The following is a 19,527-nucleotide window of genomic DNA, read 5'->3' as shown; positions in this document are numbered from 1 at the left end:
TTAATTATATTAATCTTGTGGAAATCTTTGTATGGCCAACTGTACAAAGTTTAGATTATTGCGTGTTTAAAATGTGTGTATTATATCAATGGTTATCGACTTGTAATGTATATAAAATAAAAATAAAGACAGATATCTTATCATACAAAGTTTTATTTTTAAAATAAGTAATTCACATGAATCATGACACATGTCGATTTTACCGATTAGAGATGTTACATGTATGAAATAATAAAACAAAATTTTGTTTTGTTAATTTTAAAAAGGTAAAAAGATAATTATAACAAAATAATCATTTTAAACAAGTTTTTTTTAAAATATAAGAGATAACTCTAATACGAATATAATTAACAGAAAAATTTTCTATTAAAATAAAAAAATTAAAAACCAAATTAGTTTGCCGTAACCAATTAAATGTATTTTGTATAAATTACATTAATTAAGTACAATCAAAAAAAAAATATAATCTCACCAAAAGTTTTATTTTTAATCTCTTTTATATTCCATTTAATTTAAGTTATATTGCTAGTGATAAATCTAATGGTTTCAACTTTACAGTACAAGCTATATATATTGGAAATTGAATATCAAACTGTTAATTTTTATAGAAAACCTCATAATCCATTACGAACAAAAATATTTTCGAGATGTTAATTAGACCCTATTAATTATGCACATCACGATCAAATGATGCTCCCAAACTAGTAACGGTTACTATTTTGTATCTATATATAGTAAACTAGCTCCTATATTATATGGTTATAATGGTAGGCCAAAATAAGAATTAACAATCTTATCGTAAAGGGTTATCTTAGTACTTTTTAGTATTACATAAGATAATTAGAAGATCAGTATTAATTATTTTTAGTGTTGCCGACTTGCCTATACCAAAGGAACAACATTTTGTCATTTTCCTTCTCAACTGAAATTGAAGAATGATCAAGAGAAAACGAGACAGATCGTTGATAAACGAGATGGTTTTGTGGAAGGCGACGTTTGTTCAGATGGTATGAAGAGCCTGAAGAAGGTCAGCCTTAAGGTCCTCAAAGTCTTCAATACCAAAACTAAAACGAACCAAGTTGTCTTTTATTCCATATTTGAGCCTCTCCTCTTGTGTAAGATCCCTAAACGAAATCCCAAAACATTCGTGTGTATTCACACTTATAATCACAAAATTTTAAAATAATGTGACCAATAATGTTTTAGATGGATATATATATCATACCAGTAGGACATTATGGCGGGTTGATCCACGATGCTTTCACATCCACCAAAAGATGGTGCAATGTAAGGGATCTTCAGAGAATCAACAAACTTAATCGTAGTCTCGAAATCTCCATCGATCTAGTTGCAAATAAAAAGGTAAGGAAGAGAAATAAAAAATTGGGATTAACAATTAAGTTACGTGGAAAAAGTTACATCAAAGGTGATTATATATAATTTTCTTACCATAAAACTGACCACACCACCAAAACCGGTCATTTGTCGCTTCGCTATGTGATGCTCAGGATGACTAGGAAGGCCCGGATAGTAAACATGACTCACCTAACACGTTTATCTTGTTTAGACTCTCACATAACAATTGATTAATATAATGCCTAATCGAAAATAAATAGTGATTCTTGATGAAAAAACGTAATACCTTGGGATGTGTTTCTAAAATTTGAGCCATCCTCAAAGCGTTTGAGTTCTGTTGTTGTATGCGAAGATGCATTGTCTTCCTTTAACACGGAAGACACATTGTTATTTTTCTTCTCTAATCACTGAGGCACTGATGTTTTTACAGTTGAGTAGATACATAGTTTTACTCACATCGTTGTGGCCTCCAATGTACTTTGTAGCAGAGTGCACAACAAGATCAGCACCAAGAGAAAGTGGTTTCTGATTCAAAGGTGTTGCAAAGGTGCCGTCTATACAAACAAGAGTTCCTCTTTTGTGACAGATTTTTGAAACTAACTCAATGTCAACACATCGAAGAAACGGGTTTGTTGGAGACTCGGTAAAGAACAGAGAAACCTGCAGATATATGACTCCATTCATGTTTTACATATCGCAATCCAAAAAATGTTAAGAGAGAATTAATTAACCTCATGCTTATTCACGGCATCTTCAAGCCCGGGGGTATCAGCAGGATCAATTACAATCACCTAGACGTATACAAAAGGCTAATCAATACATCACACACAACATTATCCAAGATTGGAAGGAATTAAAAAAAAAGGATTGGGCTATAGAGGTTTTGTACAGTGATTCCCAACTTGGGAAGAAAAGTATCCATGAAAATCTTTGTCTTCCGGTAACAATCTGTAGTAGTCACAATATGCCCGTTTGGAGGAACTAATGCAAAAAACATAACAGTAGCTGCACACATCCCAGAAGCCATAACCAATGTTGATTCAGCTCCCTCCAGTGCACTGCTCAATACACACCAAAATTACCTAAGCATCATATATAAGAAACATAAACATTCATTAAAGACAATTAATCAAGAAAGCACCTACCTTATCTTCTTCTCAAGTATCTTTGTCGTTGGATTTCCATAACGACCATACTCATGACGAACAACTCGTTTCTCCTAGAGACAGAGACACACACACAAAACTTAAAGCTTAAACTATTGAATTAGCAACAGAGATTTTTTTTTGTTGAATTAATTTAAACCGTAACCTTGAAGTCAAGAACATCAGCAGTTTTCTTGAAGACAAAGCCAGTTGTGTTGACAATAGGGGTCGTGATCGCATCCGTCACTATACCACGACCTAATCTTTCACCTGATCATCGCAAAAATCATAAACCATCAACATATCACATTGCCTCAAGTTACTATAAATATATAACTGAAGATATATATATACCAGCATGAATAGTTAAGCTCCCATCTGATTTCAACAAGGAGAGTTTCAAATCCTCCTCCAATTCTACTATCTTTTTAACCTCCTCATCCACCAAAACCTCCTCATTGAGGGAGGATGCCGCAAGGTCAGAGGTCAAACCAGAGTCAGGATTGTTGGACCACCTAGCCGCGAAGATCTGAGCCACACCAATGTCGCTGCAGTTTCGACCACGAGCCTTAATGCTCAGTTGACAAGGCGGAAACCTCAAATTGATCGGTGAATTTCCGGTGCAAGACGAAGGTTGAAGAGGAGGTGATCGTATTCGTAGGTTAACGGAACAATGAAACGCCATATACAATTGTTTTCTACTGAGAGTGGTTTCTCTACTTGGTCGTTTGGAGAAGAAAGATGTGGCGGGTTTGGTCTTTTTAAAACACTATAATCTACTTTGTGGTATTGGTCGGATAAATAGATAATGGGATTTAAAGGTTTTTGTAGCAATCATTCATCCTTTATAATCGTCATGGGTACATTCCTACTTTTAATCCATTTACAATACTTTTTGTTTTTGTTGTCTTCTACAAATTATCCACTACAATCTTCTTTCATTGCTTTAGATTCCCTTTTCTGATTCTTTCTTTTGAAAGAAAAAAAAAAATCAATCGTACTTGCTTACACTAAGATAGAAAGAAAGAATCTACAGTGGGATCAAGTCCTCACTCGACTGGATTGAGCTAGTCAAGTTTAACCGGGGAACCCGTTCCCATCCTTTTACAAATTGATTGACGAAATGACGATCAATAATCAAATGGTGGAAAGCCACATACACCTCAGCGGATTTGAGTAATAAATGATACTGATATGACACACTTGCACAACCAAGTATATATAACGCACAACTGGGACACTTGAGAGGTGAGGTGAATGTGTGTGGTGTTATTAGATGACAACAAAAATATGACTCGGGTTTTAAGCCAAAGGTTAATTTTGGCTCCAAAAAAGGTCTTAAAACCATGTAAGATGCTCTTCAAACACATTTGTTCCTTCTTATGCTAAAAGATGAATCATGAAAAGAAAAGAAAAAACTAACCGGGGAGACATCACCCCCAGCTTTTGGTATCTTATTGAAAACGAAGAAGAATCGATTAATGATGAGCAGTGGCTTCAACCTTCTTCTGTGACATCGATTTGATCTGCAGGTGAAAAGAAATTTGTTGGTACTTTTTTACTTAAGCATATATATACTAAGATTCAACAAACATTTTAGGCATAGTGATATCAACATTTTAACACATTTACGGTTCTTCCAAAGAGAGAACTAGTATAAGGCATGAACACCAGAATGAGCAAACAACAAGATTCAACAAGTAAACATTTTTAGAGCGACATAATGAATGAGTCAGATAATTTTCTCAATGCATCACATTACTGACTCGGCGACTCAAAGATCTTCTTAACAGACAGAGACTCACAATCACAACTCTAGTAACTTCAGAAAAGAAACATCCAAAGAAAGACACCGCAAAGCTGTAAATTCTAGAAGTAGCATTCGATTATCTAAAAGAGAATGTAAGGCCAGAGAGCTTTCAAATAAGGACACTCAGTGGACTAAGCTGAAAACAAAACTAACAAAGGAGCAGAGCAGCATTCTACAATTAACAACTATAACGAAAGAGAGCTTTCAAAATGATGGGGAAACACAATAACGTATAACAAACAAAACTTTGCTCACTCGCTCGAGTTATGTGTAGCCACCAAACTCGAAATATCAAGTCTACCAAATTCAAATGTCACAATCAACAGATGATGAACAAAAAGAATCAGAATCAATAAACTTTTCGAGATCAAACTAGAGACACAGTAATGCAGATTCACAGCAGTTAAAGAGCAATCTAATCATAAATAGATGACAAAACAAAGTAAAGATAGAAAAAATTTTCACCTTCAAGACCTTAAGCTTCATGTTCCCGTAGACGAGACCCAAACCAAAAGCCGAAGCACGAGCCACCTGATCAATCAAAGCGAATAAAAAAACTCGTTGAATCACACAAACTCTTTTTATAAAAACGTATCGGAGATACAGATCGAGAATTGGATGGGAGAGATAATTAACCAGAGCAAGGGAGCTGGTGCCGGAGTAGAGTCCTGGAGGTAGCGTCATTGTCAAATCGCAGTTGGAATCGTCGTCTTCAGAGGAAGAAAACCCTAAAATCCCAAATCAAATCGAAGCTTCCGAAATCTCAAAATCGCGATTCGTGTGATGGTGTGTGCAAGCAAGTCTTCGCTCCTTTTTGTATTTTTTCCTTTACCTTATTATTATTGGGCTTTAAATGGGCCTAGACTGAGACCTCTTGTAAATCCATAAAAACTCTAAATATCCAAATTTATTTTTAGGATTTTATACAAAATCTTTATTTTTATTTTATATTTTATATTTTGGTGGCAATTTAATTATCTCAATGACAATAGAATGATTTAATATCTTGTTTCTGAAACTTTGGGATATAGTATGTTGGGTCCACACTTGCATGGGGTCATATCCGAATAAATAGTATCCTATTATCACTACGATTCATATTTATTATATTTTCAATTATGATTTATTAATTTGGTCTTTTTTTTTTCTTGGATTTTAGTATTATTTTGACATTTAATTGGAATAATGAAAAATCGAATTCGAGACCCCCCAAGCATAAGGCAGAAAAGGACATGAAACAACCAACATTTAATTTTTATCTTATTGTAATCGACATGTCAGCGTGTTGTTTTTATCACAGCCACATTTATCATTAATTATGTAACTCAAAAATCAGTGTTAAAAAAAATAATGAAAAATATTAATGCAACTCATCAATCTTTCATTTTCTTAGCGTCGTCAAATGGCCGCAATGTAGTTTTTAACACTCACACTGGTAGATGTGTTAAAGTGATAAAACTATATATATATGTGTGTTCGATCTGTCGGTCGATCTAGTAATCGTGTTCGTCAAATCAACGAAATATGTTGGATCGTAGTGAACTTTAAAGAAGCGGTCACGCTAGAACAAGCAAAAAGATATGTGATCTTCAAGTGTTTGAAGATCAATGCAATTTTTACCGAAACCAATTCATGGCGTCATGGCGAGAGACGTCCGTGAAATAATGTGATCAAGTACATAGTCATCGTGCTACGGTAAATATATAATCGATCAAATCTACAAAGAACAGTGAATTACACTTAGGATGATCTGGCTATAGAATATAGCTAAGACTGAACAAGTTTTGTTGGTTACTGTTATGTATCATTAAGCACAAAATTTATATTGCAACAAAAACTAAACTCAGATACATTGGGATTTGAGAACATACTAGTATTTTGCATGGAACAATTTTAATGCAATACATTCTAAAATTAATGTCACAAAGCTAGACTAAGATTGTTTTACTGCGTCAACTCTATGCCTAAGATCTAGAAACTCATATACTGATTTTAGTTCCAAACTTAACAAACATTAATTAGTTTCATGTTTGTCACTTTTTTTTTAATTGTTCTAAAACAGTAATTAAAGAAGAAAGCTAAGACTGGATTAGTCTAAAATTGGTCTAATCAGTGTTTAAGCACAAAAAACTATAAACTAAAAAGAATCAAAAACATTCCCAACAATAATATCTCGAACCCTTTGATTCAGAACATAGGTGGTGAATCGGACGGTGAAGGATCAACAAAGTTAAAAATGCTGTCCAAATAGTTCTTGCTGTCCTCATAGTAGTTGCAGTCACCACCACTACTCTCCCCGGCCGTCTCGTTTTTCTCGCCGGAGAAACTCCTGTCCATTGACTCTCCCCCTAGCAAAAGACCCGTGAACCCTTCATCAATACCTTCCCCCATCTGCGTAGTTTCGAACTCGTGAATCGTTGAACTGATCCAATCGTTGTTTTCAGGTTCTTTCATCAGACTCAGACCACCCGTGGATGATCCGACAAACTCTATCTTCGTCGGGTTTGGTTCCTTCATCTCAGAGAATGACACCGTAGATGTCGGTGATTCATCAAGCTGTTGTTGTTCTGCATTGTACTCTTAGAGATAAATCAAACAGAGTTCCACAAAGTTACAATTTGTTTGGAGAGATTTAGTGTGTGTTTTGATTTTGGTTTTACCTTCGTTTGTTTTTGTTGTCCAATTGGTTAACAGTGACTTGTGAGTGAATCCATGATGATGGTGATGATGGTGAGATGATACTTTGGTTTGGTAATGTTGTAAATGAAGAAGCTTTGATTCTCTAGCTAGCCTTGCTTCAGCTTCAAGCCTTGCACTTTCCCATTGTGCCGTGTGGCTAAGTATTGCTGCGTTCTTGGATAGGCCAAGAGAAGATAAAGGAGTCTCGTTTTTGGGTTTATGTGTCACTGGATCAATCCCCATTTTAACTAACCGTTTCTTCAAATGAGTGTTCCAATAGTTCTTGATCTCGTTGTCTGTTCTCTTTGGCAAATGAGTAGCAATTGCAGACCATCTATATATACAAAAGGGATCAGAATTCAGAAAGGAGCAAAACATTTCTAACAAAAAGATTCGAGAGATTGTTTTGTTATTGCAAGACCAAACCTGTTTCCTAACAGAGCATGGAGTTGGATAATGGTTTGTTCTTCTTGCAAGTTGAATTTGCCTCTTTTGATGTCAGGTCTTAGGTAGTTAGTCCATCTGAGTCTGCAACTTTTTCCACATCGATGGAGACCTGAGAATAAGAAGGAAGGAAGAGAGATGAGAAAGTTTTGAATCTGTAGAAAAGATCATATAAGAGAGGGTTCATTGATTGTACCAGCTTTCTCAGGCAATGAACGCCAGCTTCCATGACCATGTTCTTCAATATAAGCCAAAAGTTTCTGATCCTCTTCTGGTGTCCAAGGTCCTTTCTTCAAACCCAATTTGTCACAACAGGGTGATCTACCCATTTTTCCAAAAAAAAAAACCAAAAGTACTATAATCTTATAACAGAACAAGAAAGAAGAATAAGAAGTTAGTAAGCTGTGTCTGTCTCATACATCACATAATCATCACCATGAGAGAGCACAAAGGATTGCTCTTTTTGGCTACAGTTGTGGAAATGTTACAAGTGAAGCATATCTCAGTGATGAAGGTTGATATATAGAGGAGAGATAGACAAACACACACAACAAATGAATCCCTTTTTTCCCGGCTCTTTCACATGGATGAGCATTTATTAACAAATGGGGTCTAGAGAAGTTATTACCTTTGTGGCTCAAAGACCTGGAACAAGTCCCCCACCCCCCTTTCTAAATAACTCACAGAGAGAGATAAAAGCGGTGATCTTTTATTATTACATGCCACTGTGACTTTTACATATCACAAGATAAAAATCGGTTATTTCTTGTGCTAGAAGTAAATTCAGGTCAGTATCTATGCTAATAGGCTACTAGCAAGTTACAATAAGATCAAATACTCAATAATTCTCTCATTTTTTACTGTTTGTACTAGTGTTCATGAGTTTCTAGCTAGCACTTTAATCTCACATCAAACTTGCCTAAAAAAGTTATAAGAAACAAAATATACACTAAAATTTTCAACAATCTATTTTTACACTAGTTCAAAAAAGTTAAAAGATGCCTTCGGTTTGTTAGCCTCAGATTACTATTATAGGTAGTCTAAGGCTTTAAACGTCCGCATTGTTTTCCACTCTATAAGTAGTCATCATCATTCAGTAACACTACATCATTAAAGTCGTATGAATATTGAATTTTTTTCTTTCTTACATTATCATCTCTCTTCTTTAACCTCTACTAAAAAGAGTAGATAGTAAATGCTGTGAAATGGCGGTGACTAAGAGGAAACTGACAGTATAATAGTAAATCAATGAGACAGAGAGCATAGAGAAGGAGAAAACTTAGTGGATGCAAGTAAATTAATTATTACATGCATAGACTTTCTTCTTTCTTCACTTTGTTCATTTCTCTGGAAAAGGTAAATTTCAAACTTGTGTAAGCAAACGATTAGAGTTTAGAAACATTATGACTACAACAAAATCCACACGCAATTCTATATTAGGTATGCACTAGGCACTAGCTAGATAAACCCTTTAGCATATACAATAATAGTCTTGCGAGAAAATGAGGGTTCTATAAGTTTGAATATAGTTGCGTGTATACACATATCTTATGCGGCACATGGAACTATACTTAAGTAAAAAAAAAGTTAATTAGAAAAACACTCTTAACCTTAAAATTGGTTTAGGAAGCACTTTTAGTTGTAGATAAGTCCACTGGTTGCTACATTGTTCTTGATGTCAAGTCAATGAGTCTAATAGTATCTCTACATTTTCAGACTGATTTTAAAAAGTAGTATATTCAGAATCTTTTGGACATCCTCTGAGAATTCAGTCTAGCATATCAGAACTTTCATCACTTCAGTTTAAAAATCTAGACATCCTCTGAGAGCAATGAACTTGTACTCAAGTCACCAGAACCCAAAACTGATTGGATTGATGTTTAAATCACTGGTACGGAATCTTATCTTATGCTAGCTCTAAAACGTCCATATATACAATGAATTGATTTTATATGGATGTGGTGCCGTGCAGGTGTATAAATGTTGGCTTCAAGGTAAATTATACTGCCAAGAAAGGTAGATGATTTATGAAGGCAAACGGTGACATTAAAGAGATTTTACAAGACCAAACAAGGGAGAGTAGTAGCTAAATGTGTTCCATGAAGGCAGAAGATGGATTTATTGAGGTGGGCTCCAAGCTTGTGGGGTAGTAAGAAGAAGTATCTTCATCGAATCATAGAACGATAAGACAAAATCATAAAGAATTGTACAAATAAACACAAAAAGAAATCAGTTTTATATTTAATAAATAAAAAAAAATTAAAGAAGAGGAAAAATGAATAAATGTGAATATGAAAGTTGAAGAAGAGAGAGAGAGAGAAGTAGAAGAGCTCATGGATCAAAAGAAAATCATATTGGCTGCAAATGATGTAAAGGACAATGGGGACAAAACTCTATAAATGTCTTGCTGATACCATATTGCCAGCTCCTACACTCTCTGTATGGTCCTTACATACTTCAATATAGCCTTCATAAATGGTGCCACTTGTCAAGATTCTATCGATCCACGAATTCCCACATTTGATGCTACGAATCTCCTGCATAAATGTACTTGATCAGACATTGCAAAAAGCAAGAAGTCACACACATATGAAATATATAAAAAAACCGAGCCATGTGAGAAGAAGAGACTACGTACTTAGCATGCTCAATCTGTAACATTCAGACTGGAGACTATTTAACACTCCTAGTTTGGTTCGGTAGTCACAGAAGCTGTTTCAACTGGTACATAAGTCGCAACAGTTCTATATTATAAAGATTGTAAACTACTAAACTATAATCGAATACAAAACTCAATGGTTCACTTCAGGCTTAATTGTAGACAAAATACCTAAGATTAGCCAAGTCTCTATTAGCTATACCTTTTCAAAGCTTATGCATCAACCCGACAAATAATAGCAATTAAGGCGTGAAAACAAGTCTTCAATCCATCAGTCGAAAAAAGAATCTGATAACAAATTTGCATCCTTTAAATCTCTGAAAGCAAGGATAAGATAGATATCCATAACACCAACATATTACAAAATCTGGTTTCCATCAAAAAAAAAAAAAAAAACAGGTATCTTCAATCATAACCCAAGACAATAACACTACAATTTGTTGGTGCGGGATTTAGCACCCCCATCATACCGAGCTAAACCAGAATGTTAATTGATTATCTAACCGGGAATCCGGTTAAGGGATCGATTAGGTTTTCGGGAATCAGTTCGGATAAAGAATAGTCTTGGAGAAGAAGGAACCGACATCCACTTCGGTGCGGCGGCCGACTCAAGCAATAGGGCAGTTTTCCATATTTCACTTCGTCTGTTAAGGAAAGTTAATATATTATGAGATCTCTGAACATGTATAAATAAGGGAGACTTCTCCATTGTAAATCATTCAGAATCTAATACAATTACCGAGTTCTCTTTTTGCTCTTTACAACAAACCCTAGTTCTTTCGAGTTCTTCTTCTTTACTCCTAATTTCAAGGCTTAGATCTATTTTCTAGAGAGATAGCTCTATTGAATTTGTTTCCCTCCATAAACAAATTCATTGTGGAAACCTAGTTTCTACAATTGGCGCCGTCTGTGGGGACGCAAATCGTCTCTAGGAAACTCTCCTGAAAGAAGCCTTGCAATAATGTCTTCCGTCGTGAACGAAGTTCCAGAAGAAAACCGCACGCCCGATCTCACGGGCATCACGCCTTCTCAGGATGACACCGCGACACTGGGTGGGTCAACTAGGCCTGTCATTGCCGTGTATTCCCGTCATCGCGTGAACACAACGGCAAATCCGGTCGGAACCTCCACCGAACTCCCAATCGGGGTCAGATCTGATGGGGAAACCAGCCAGGGTGCAGGACGAACTCTCGAGGAGCCAGTCCACCTCGACGCAGAGCCTTCTACTGAACAAACCCACGAGGAGGCGGATGCTCGCGTAACGGAGCAGCAGAACAGCGCACAGAACGGGAACCTCCCCGTTCATACCACACCAGCGGCCCAGAATCCGCAGCTCGTTTCCATGGAGGACTTCAGAATCCTGTTCGGCACCATGACAAAAGAGATCTACCAGATGATCTCCGAAACCAACCGCAGAGTTGATGCCGTTGTGACCCAAACAACCCCATCACAGATCTCTGCCGGACAATCGCTCAACGTAGATGGTCTCACTCGTCGTCTCGATTTTTTGGAAGCACAACCGGAGCGGAGGAATCCTCCCCCTCGGACCACGTCCAGTATCCGACCAACGAATCCGAACTCACGGATACACGAAAGCATGACCGTCCCAGTCACCCGCCACGCGAACTCCGGACCTTGCTACGAACTCGAAGAAATCAGGTCACAGATTAGTGGCATGAACACTCTCCTCCATCGAGCTATCAGCACCGCTCCGGAAATCGACAGGATCGTTGAGGTAACTCGGCAGTCGCCCTTCACTCAACGGATAGCACGAGCCGCCATACCACACGTCAAACTGAAGCTGCCGGTCTATCAGGGAGACAAAGATCCGGTCCAGTTCATGACATCCTTCATGGCGACCATGTCAAAAGCTCGATTCACCGAAGAACAAAGGGACGCCGGTTGCTGTCAACTGTTCGTGGATAGCCTTTCCGGCCCTGCCTTGGTATTGTTCACGAGGCTCGAGCCGAACTCGATCGACAACTTTGACGACCTGTCCAAGGTTTTCCTCAAGAACTACCGAATCCTCATCGAACGAGGCGTGACAAGTTCAGACCTCTGGGAGATGGCCCAGGAACGAGGGGAACCTATCGCCAACTACTTGAACAGGTTCAAAGAAAAGCTGACAAAGGTCAACGTCCCGGAAGACGCAGCAATGGCGGCCTTCCGAAAAGGCTTAATCCCCGGATCGCCGTTACGAAAAGACCTTAACATCCGGGAACCCAAGGATCTCGATGATGCGCTACATCGGGCCTCCAGGTTCGCACTCGACGAGGAGGAAGAAGATCGAATAGCCGCAAAAACTAATGACGAACAGCCGTCGCATCCCGCTAAGACTAAAAACCGGGTCGAACACCACGAACCCCGCAAGCACCACGAACCTCAGGATCGAAAAAAGGGCGTCATCCACGCAGTCTCCGAGGTGGACGGTCAGGACAAGCAGCCATCTGACCCGAAGGAACTCTACTGCGATTTTCACATGTACCCCGGTCACTCCACACAAGAGTGCGTCCATTTGAAGAACTATCTGTACGCAAAGTATCTTTCTGGCGAAGTCGAAGCTACTTATCAGCCAAAAAGCACACGTGGAGGCAGAGGTCGCCGAGGTGGATGGCGCGGAGGACGATCTAACCGAGGCCGTGGCGCAGGCGGCGGACAGGGTTACGATGGACCACCCAACGCAGCCCAGCAGCTAGCACCCGTGAATCACCAGGAGGAGGCGCCCCAAGCAGACGAATTGCCTGGTCCACCCAAACGACAGAGGGGACAAAACCCGGAGCGGGCTAATTCTCCTCCCCGTGGACGAATAACCATGATACTTGGTCCACCGGAGGACTGCGCGGATTCTGTTCGCGCACTCAAAAAGAGAGCACGGCAAGTTTGCGCCCTCCAAACCGCTCCGGGCGAGCCTCCGCTATGTGCGGACCCGATATCATTCACCTCAGAAGACGCCAAAGGAATCCAACACCCCCATTCAGACCCCTTGGTTATCGAAGTCTCGATGGGCGACTTCGACGTCGAACGAGTTTTGATCGACACTGGGAGCACAGTCAATGTACTCTGTTGGCAAACATTGGAAAAAATGGGCGTCACACCAGACCAACTGAAACCCGAAACTCGAACGCTGACGGGCTACGACGGGGTCGCCAAAATGTTGATGGGCGACGTGAAGCTACAAGTACGAGCTGGCGGAGTGACCCGGAAAACTAAGTTCGCAGTCGTTGATGCACCACCAATCTACAACGCTATTCTGGGGGTACCTTGGATATATGCGATGCAGGCCGTACCGTCGACCTATCACCTCTGCCTCAAATTCCCAACTCCTACAGGAATTTGCACACTTTACGGCGACCAGAGGGTGGCCAGAGTCTGCTCTGTTATCGAAAAGAAACAGAGGAAGACGGAGACCGCATAGCAATTACAGAGCGGGGACCATCTCACCGGTCCCCGAAAGCCGGAGCGTGATCGCCTCAAGTGTCCGGAGTGCAAGATCCTACAGGCGAATATTGACCTCTCCGACCCATCGCGAACTGTCGGCATCGGGGCCGAACTCGGCGAAAGCATAAAGGCCAAGCTGATCGCTTTCCTGCAATCTCGGGCTTCCACATTCGCTTGGTCAACAAAGGACATGGTCAGGATAAGCCCCGAAGTCATGTGCCACAAGCTAAATATCGACCCCACGTTCAAGCCGATCAGACAGAAGCGCAGGCGCCTAGGCCCGGATCGAGCCAAGGCGGTCCAGGACGAAGTGGAACGACTACTCAAGGCGGATTAAATCATGGAAGTCCAGTATCCTGATTGGTTGGCTAACCCGGTCGTAGTCAAAAAGAAAAACGGCAAGTGGAGAGTTTGCGTGGATTTCACCGATCTCAACAAAGCTTGCCCTAAGGACAGCTTTCCTCTGCCGCACATAGATCGTCTCGTTGAAGCCACGGCTGGAAACCAGCTGCTTTCGTTTATGGATGCTTTCTCAGGCTACAACCAGATCGCCATGAGCTCAGCTGACCGCTAGAAAAAGGCATTCATCACAGATAGGGGGACCTACTGTTACAAAGTGATGCCGTTCGGATTGAAAAACGCCGGAGCAACCTACCAGCGCTTGGTAAACATGATGTTCGCGGATCTGCTCGGCAAAACCATGGAGGTCTATATAGACGACATGCTGGTCAAGTCTCTGATCGCAGAACAGCACGTCCAACATCTGACAGAGTGTTTCGACATCTTGGATCAATTCCAGATGAAACTAAACCCGACGAAGTGCACATTCGGAGTAACTTCCGGAGAATTCTTGGGGTACATCGTCACTGAACGGGGAATAGAGGCAAATCCCAAGCAGATCGAAGCCATACTAGGGCTCCCGTCGCCGACCAACAAGCGAGAAGTACAACGCTTGACTGGCCGGATCGCCGCTCTGAACCGTTTCATCGCGCGCTCATCGCGCGCTCATCGCGCGCTCAACCGTTTCATCGATCGCGGGGACCAGAAACCCATTTTCTACACAATCAAAGCACTAAACGACGCGGAGTCGCGATACCCCACGCTGGAAAAATTGGCCCTTGCAGTGATCGTCGCAGCACGGAAACTACGACCCTATTTTCAGTCGCACTCTATCGTCGTGTTTACTGATCAACCACTCCGAACCATCCTTCATAGCCCCCTCCAATCCGGACGCATGGCAAAATGGGCAGTCGAACTTAGCGAGTACGACATCGAATACCGTTCTCGCCCAAGCCTGAAGTCACAAGTTCTGGCTGACTTCATCACCGAATTGTCTCCCGAGCTTGACGATCCCACTCCCACGGTGGAGCAATGGACAATGTTCGTCGACGGATCGTCAACAAATCAAGGATCCGGGGTCGGGATCATACTTCGATCTCCCACCGGAGAAATTCTAGAGCAAGCATTAAAGCTCAATTTCAAAGCGTCGAACAACGAAACTGAGTACGAGGCCGTTCTTGCAGGACTCCGGCTAGCCCAGGGACTTGGAGTTAAACACCTGCAGGTCTTCTGTGACTCCCAACTCGTAGTCAGCCAGTTCAGCGGAGAATTCGACGCCAAAAACAAGCGAATGGGAGCATATCGACAGTTGGTCCGTACATTATCCGGCGAGTTTACGTCGTTCTCCCTGACGAAGGTCCCACGGAACGACAACGCATCAGCCGACGCACTCGCAAACCGCTCCGACCCCGAGTTACGGCGTACCATTCCCATCGAATGCATCGAGGCTCCCAGCGTTGACCCGGACGTCATCAATGACGACCCAATCCCGATGGAAGTCGACGAGCCAATAGAAGATATGGCAGACGTCGTCGAACCCCCCGAGGATTGGCAAACTGAGATCAAGCTTTACATCTCCGATGGCACCGTCCCGGCAGATCGATGGGCAGCTCGACGACTAAAGGCTCGGAGTGCCAGGTACATCCTGTTGGATGGGGAGCTATTTCGCCGGAGTGCTTCGGGAGTGTTCCTTACCTGTGTTACTCGGGACGAGGCCGAACGCATCATGATGGAAGTGCATGAAGGCGAAGGTGGCAACCATTCCGGCGGACGCGCACTTGCTCTCAAAATCAAAAAGGACGGACACTATTGGCCCACCATGATGGCCGATTGCGAGACTTTTGCGGCCAAATGCGAAGCTTGTCAGCGCCATGGACCCATGCGGCACGTCCCGCCCAAACTATTAAACACCGTCACTGCTCCGTATCCCTTTATGCGCTGGGCCATGGATGCCATAGGACCTTTGCCGGCATCCAAATCCAAGAAATATGTTCTGGTTCTGACCGATTACTTCACCAAGTGGGTGGAAGCAGAATCTTTCACAAGGATCCAATTCTTAGACGTGACCAATTTCATATAGAAAAACATCATATGTCGCCACGGACTCCCATATGAGATCGTCACCGACAACGGTACCCAATTCACTTCGATGATCACCAGACGCTTCTTGACAAAATGGCAAATCCGTCTCAGCACTTCGCTCCTCGATACCCGCAAGGCAACGGTCAAGCTGAAGCCACGAATAAGTCGATCGTTGATGGGCTCAAGAAACGACTCGGTCGAAGGAAAGGAGCATGGGCAGATCACCTGGATGGTGTGCTGTGGTCATACCGCACAACCCCGCGGCGGAGCACGGGACAATCCCCTTTCTCCCTCGCATATGGTCTTGAAGCACTCGCCCCAGCTGAAGCAGGGGTCCCGACACTTCGTCGCACTATGATGGTCGATAATCCTAAACTTAACGATGAGATGCTGGTCGACCACAACGATCTCGCCGAAGAGTTGCGCGACAAAGCTCTAGTTCGGATGCAACACTACCAAGACGCGGCGGCTCGATATTACAATAAGACTGTTCGTCAGCGGCACTTCAACGAAGGTGATCTGGTTCTGCGGGAAGTCTTCGAGAACACCAAGGAAGTAAACGCCGGCAAACTCGGCGCTCGATGGGAAGGTCCATATCTCGTATCTAGAGCAGTTCGCCCGGGAGTTTACGAACTCATAACCATGGCTGGGGAACGTATCAAAAACTCGTGGAACGCGGCCCACTTGCAACGCTACTACAGCTAAGTCGTTGTCACGACTCTACTTAGGAGTTTTCGGGAATCCGAACTCTATTTATCTTTCCTTTGTAATATGAACTACGGTTGGCTTGATCCCCAATTCGGGGTACGTAGGCAATTCCTTATCTTTTAAAGACTAAGCGAATGCAGCTAATATATTAATAAAGTTTTTTCCGGTTTAAAAACTTCCTCTTACTCAACTCGGCGAGAAGCCGGCGTGCAAAACAAAATATCCAAAGGTTACTTGCATTTAAATTTCTTTTACACGGTTTGGATAATTCCAAACAAGTTAAAAGCTTCAATAACTAAGTCAAATTCCCATTACATGCTTTGGATGTTTCGACTAATAATAAAAACAAAAAAGAGAAAAGAGAGGCAAAGGGAAATGGTCCCTTCGACGACTCGGGGTCCTAGATGAGAAAAGAAAAGACCGCCCGAACTCAGAGTTCGGAACGGTCGAGCTCCCACACTCAGCGTCTAGGTTGATCCTGCAGACGAAGTGGAGGCCGCGAACCCGATAGATCGTCTGCCAATGGTTCCTCCACCGCTACCTTGTCCAGTTCGGCGCGCCAGAACTGACGCCTTCCCCTCAGGGCTTCCAATCTCTCCCTTGGGACTTCGACACCTTTTGACGCCAAGTCTTCTAAGAAAGCACACGGGCCTTCAACCAAGTTCCTCTCGTGGAAAATCGGGCCGGCCGACTCCAGGAAGGTGGCATACCGCCTTAACCTTTCTACGGAAGCTCGGTAGGCCCAGATATCCACGTTAAACGGGTAAGCAGTATCTTCGAGAGGCTGACAATCAGCCTCCAAGAGGACGGGCACCCCCATACCTTCCAGCAGTTCTAGGCACGCCGTTCGCGCGGCAAACAGCCCGGTCATACGCCACCTCTCCAAGTAGAAACCATTGGAGATTAGTTCGTTCAGGACCCGAATGGTCCCGTCCAAACGATAAAGCCGACAGATCTCGGCCAATCTTCGGCGTCTTGCCATAAGATGAGCCCCCAGCCTATAGCGGCGAGCTCGATATCTTCGAAGTTCCTGACACACAGGACTCCCTTCTGCACCCGTCATGTCAACGTACGGGATAGGAGTGCAAACTCGGAACGTCTCCGCGCTCTCGTGGGCGGAGGAGCTCTCTGAAGCTTCAGTTCGTCTCGAACTGCTTGCCGAAGCGGCTATCCTCTCCCGAGCTTGTCTTAGCCACGCTGATCGAGTAGTCACTATCTCTTTTCTCTCAGTGATTCTTGCAAATAATGGAAGTGGTTAGAATGATCTCCCCAACCCTCAATTCTATTTATACAGGATTATGGGAAATAACCGCCGCTAAACCCACCAATCAAAGTGAAGCGTGATTTTCGCGTTTTCCCGAGAGGAATTCTCAAAGACCGCGCGACGCATTTAATGGAGGGTGTTCATTATTTCCAAAAAGAAAAGGGAAATTTTCCTAATTTCCAAAAAAAAAAAAAAAAAAAAAAAAAAAAAAAAAAAACGAAATATACACTCATAGGTATACCTTAGCCCGAACCGGACTAAGTATCTATTAGCTCGTACAAAGTTCACCCCTCGTTGACACCCTGGCCAGGTGATCAGCTCGCATAAAGACCCACTATTTTCAGGATAAGCCGAACCCAGAGTCGCCCCTGATTTCTTCCTACGTAGGGATAAGCCGGACCCAGAGTATTTATTCCGCACCCGCTTTTTGTTTGTGGGGTAAGCCGAACCCAGAGTATTTATTTCGCACCCAAACTTTAGTTCGGACGGAACGGTTAGCCGAACCCAGAGGATATTTTCGCAGTCCGGCATCCGAGCTAAAGCAAAGGAGATAAGCCGAGCCCAGTATCTCGCTCTCCGATTAAACACACTTTATTAACACTTCGTCCCGAATTGATGTTTTCTACCATCAATTAATAAAAATTATCTGTTGTAAGCCGGGAGATGTCTCGCCTCTGACACATTTTTCAGATAGTAAAACAATGATTAAAGCAAATCTCTTATTATAAAATTTTATTCCAAGCAAAATTCAAGCTCGTCCGTTACATTGCAGCTAGGTATTGTTAAATGATTAAATAAAACATCTTAATTCCGAACTGGTGCGCCATTCGCAGCGATCGCATGAATGCTCGACTTGAGTCGTTTCGGCATTGGCCATAGCAATTGCAACCGAGTCTTTTCCCAATCCTCCGAACGAGTCTCCAACGCTCTGGCTTTTTGTTCAGACTCGTCAAGCAGATCCGTAGTCCTTTTCCTTTTCGCCTTGAGCGAAACAATTTCGGATTCCAGAGTCCTCAAGCGTCGATCGATTCTGCCTCTCTTCATATGAAAGTACTGAATATCTTGAGTCAGTTCTTGGTGTGAACCCTCGATCTGCATACGCAAAATCAACAAACGGGTTAGTACGAGGAAGACAAAGTTTCGATCGCTTACAAGGAAAGGAAAAAGGAAAAGAGGGTAACGGTTACCTGACGGAAAAAGGCGTCCGCCTCGGCAAGTTCGGCATCGGTTGCGCGCCGGTTAATGTAAAACGGTTTAACTTTGCCCGGAATGAAGTCGCCAATTAAGGCGGGATCCATGTGCACTGGCTTCCGATCTGATTCACTTCGGCATTCATTGCAGTATGCAACAAGACATGGCGGCAAATCAGCTATCTTGCCAAACCCATTCATAATCCAATCCTTTGGGTGAGATTCCAGCATCTCGAGTTTGAGTAGCAGATCTCGCTGTGCTTGTTCTGATGCGGCAAGACGATTGGAATATTCCGCATGGCGCTCTGATGTTCGGGATGCTGGAATCTCACCCAAAGGAATCTCATCAACATCCAGGGCGCTCTGATGTTCGGGAAGTACGCCATCCCTCTTTCGATAGCTTCGGCATTCGA

The 19,527-nt window shown here is 42.2% G+C and overlaps 4 protein-coding genes and 2 pseudogenes across 7 annotated transcripts in view; 3 read left to right on the top strand and 3 right to left on the bottom strand.

The window, feature by feature from the left end:
• The window catches only part of LOC104769790 (UDP-glucose 6-dehydrogenase 3 pseudogene), a 94,969-nt pseudogene that overhangs the window by 59,491 nt on the left and 15,951 nt on the right, over positions 1-19,527 (top strand). The gene's annotated exons all lie outside the window — the stretch shown is intronic.
• LOC104769777 (cystathionine gamma-synthase 1, chloroplastic-like) lies at positions 781-3,257 on the bottom strand (annotated as a pseudogene). Its single transcript, XR_015592879.1, has 10 exons — positions 2,856-3,257; positions 2,668-2,771; positions 2,502-2,575; positions 2,246-2,414; positions 2,088-2,147; positions 1,813-2,016; positions 1,643-1,721; positions 1,450-1,545; positions 1,226-1,344; positions 781-1,124 (listed from the first exon to the last, which is right to left on the bottom strand). The product of XR_015592879.1 is annotated as a cystathionine gamma-synthase 1, chloroplastic-like (transcript).
• LOC104769776 (uncharacterized) lies at positions 3,751-5,177 on the bottom strand. Its single transcript, XM_010494063.3, has 3 exons — positions 4,948-5,177; positions 4,777-4,842; positions 3,751-4,027 (listed from the first exon to the last, which is right to left on the bottom strand). The coding sequence occupies exons 1-3, from the start codon at positions 4,993-4,995 to the stop codon at positions 3,980-3,982; spliced, it is 162 nt and encodes a 53-aa protein (XP_010492365.1). The 5' UTR covers positions 4,996-5,177; the 3' UTR covers positions 3,751-3,979.
• LOC104769775 (transcription factor MYB16) lies at positions 6,302-8,111 on the bottom strand. Of its 2 annotated transcripts, none has more exons than XM_010494062.3 (4): positions 7,631-8,111; positions 7,417-7,546; positions 6,972-7,324; positions 6,302-6,878 (listed from the first exon to the last, which is right to left on the bottom strand). In XM_010494062.3, exons 1-4 carry the CDS (start codon positions 7,761-7,763, stop codon positions 6,499-6,501), a joined length of 996 nt encoding a protein of 331 aa, XP_010492364.1. In that variant the 5' UTR covers positions 7,764-8,111; the 3' UTR covers positions 6,302-6,498. The 2 variants fall into 2 exon arrangements, with proteins under 2 accessions (XP_010492364.1, XP_010492363.1); XM_010494061.3 differs by having other exon boundaries at positions 6,302-6,890; positions 7,631-8,107.
• Positions 14,151-15,950, top strand: LOC147918518 (uncharacterized). Its single transcript, XM_087503561.1, has one exon. The coding sequence runs from the start codon at positions 14,151-14,153 to the stop codon at positions 15,948-15,950; it is 1,800 nt and encodes a 599-aa protein (XP_087359687.1).
• On the top strand, positions 16,046-16,657 carry LOC147918517 (uncharacterized). Its single transcript, XM_087503560.1, has one exon. The coding sequence runs from the start codon at positions 16,046-16,048 to the stop codon at positions 16,655-16,657; it is 612 nt and encodes a 203-aa protein (XP_087359686.1).

This window comes from Camelina sativa, chromosome 20, assembly GCF_030686135.1.
Source record: "Camelina sativa cultivar CO46 ecotype springtype chromosome 20, ASM3068613v1".
NCBI lineage: Eukaryota > Viridiplantae > Streptophyta > Magnoliopsida > Brassicales > Brassicaceae > Camelina > Camelina sativa.
Note: the sequence above shows the minus strand (reverse complement) of the source record. Positions and strands in the feature narration are given on the sequence as shown.

Coding starts and splice junctions, on each gene's coding strand:
- LOC104769776 (XM_010494063.3), bottom strand. CDS start 4,995: ATGACGCTACCTCCAGGACTCTACTCCGGCACCAGCTCCCTTGCTCTG. Junction 4,843..4,947: donor GCACCAGCTCCCTTGCTCTG/GTTAATTATCTC, acceptor TTGATTGATCAG/GTGGCTCGTGCTTCGGCTTT. Junction 4,028..4,776: donor TGAAGCTTAAGGTCTTGAAG/GTGAAAATTTTT, acceptor TTTCACCTGCAG/ATCAAATCGATGTCACAGAA.
- LOC104769775 (XM_010494061.3), bottom strand. CDS start 7,763: ATGGGTAGATCACCCTGTTGTGACAAATTGGGTTTGAAGAAAGGACCT. Junction 7,325..7,416: donor CATGCTCTGTTAGGAAACAG/GTTTGGTCTTGC, acceptor TTGTATATATAG/ATGGTCTGCAATTGCTACTC. Junction 6,891..6,971: donor GACAACAAAAACAAACGAAG/GTAAAACCAAAA, acceptor TTTATCTCTAAG/AGTACAATGCAGAACAACAA.
- LOC147918518 (XM_087503561.1), top strand. CDS start 14,151: ATGCCGTTCGGATTGAAAAACGCCGGAGCAACCTACCAGCGCTTGGTA.
- LOC147918517 (XM_087503560.1), top strand. CDS start 16,046: ATGGCAAATCCGTCTCAGCACTTCGCTCCTCGATACCCGCAAGGCAAC.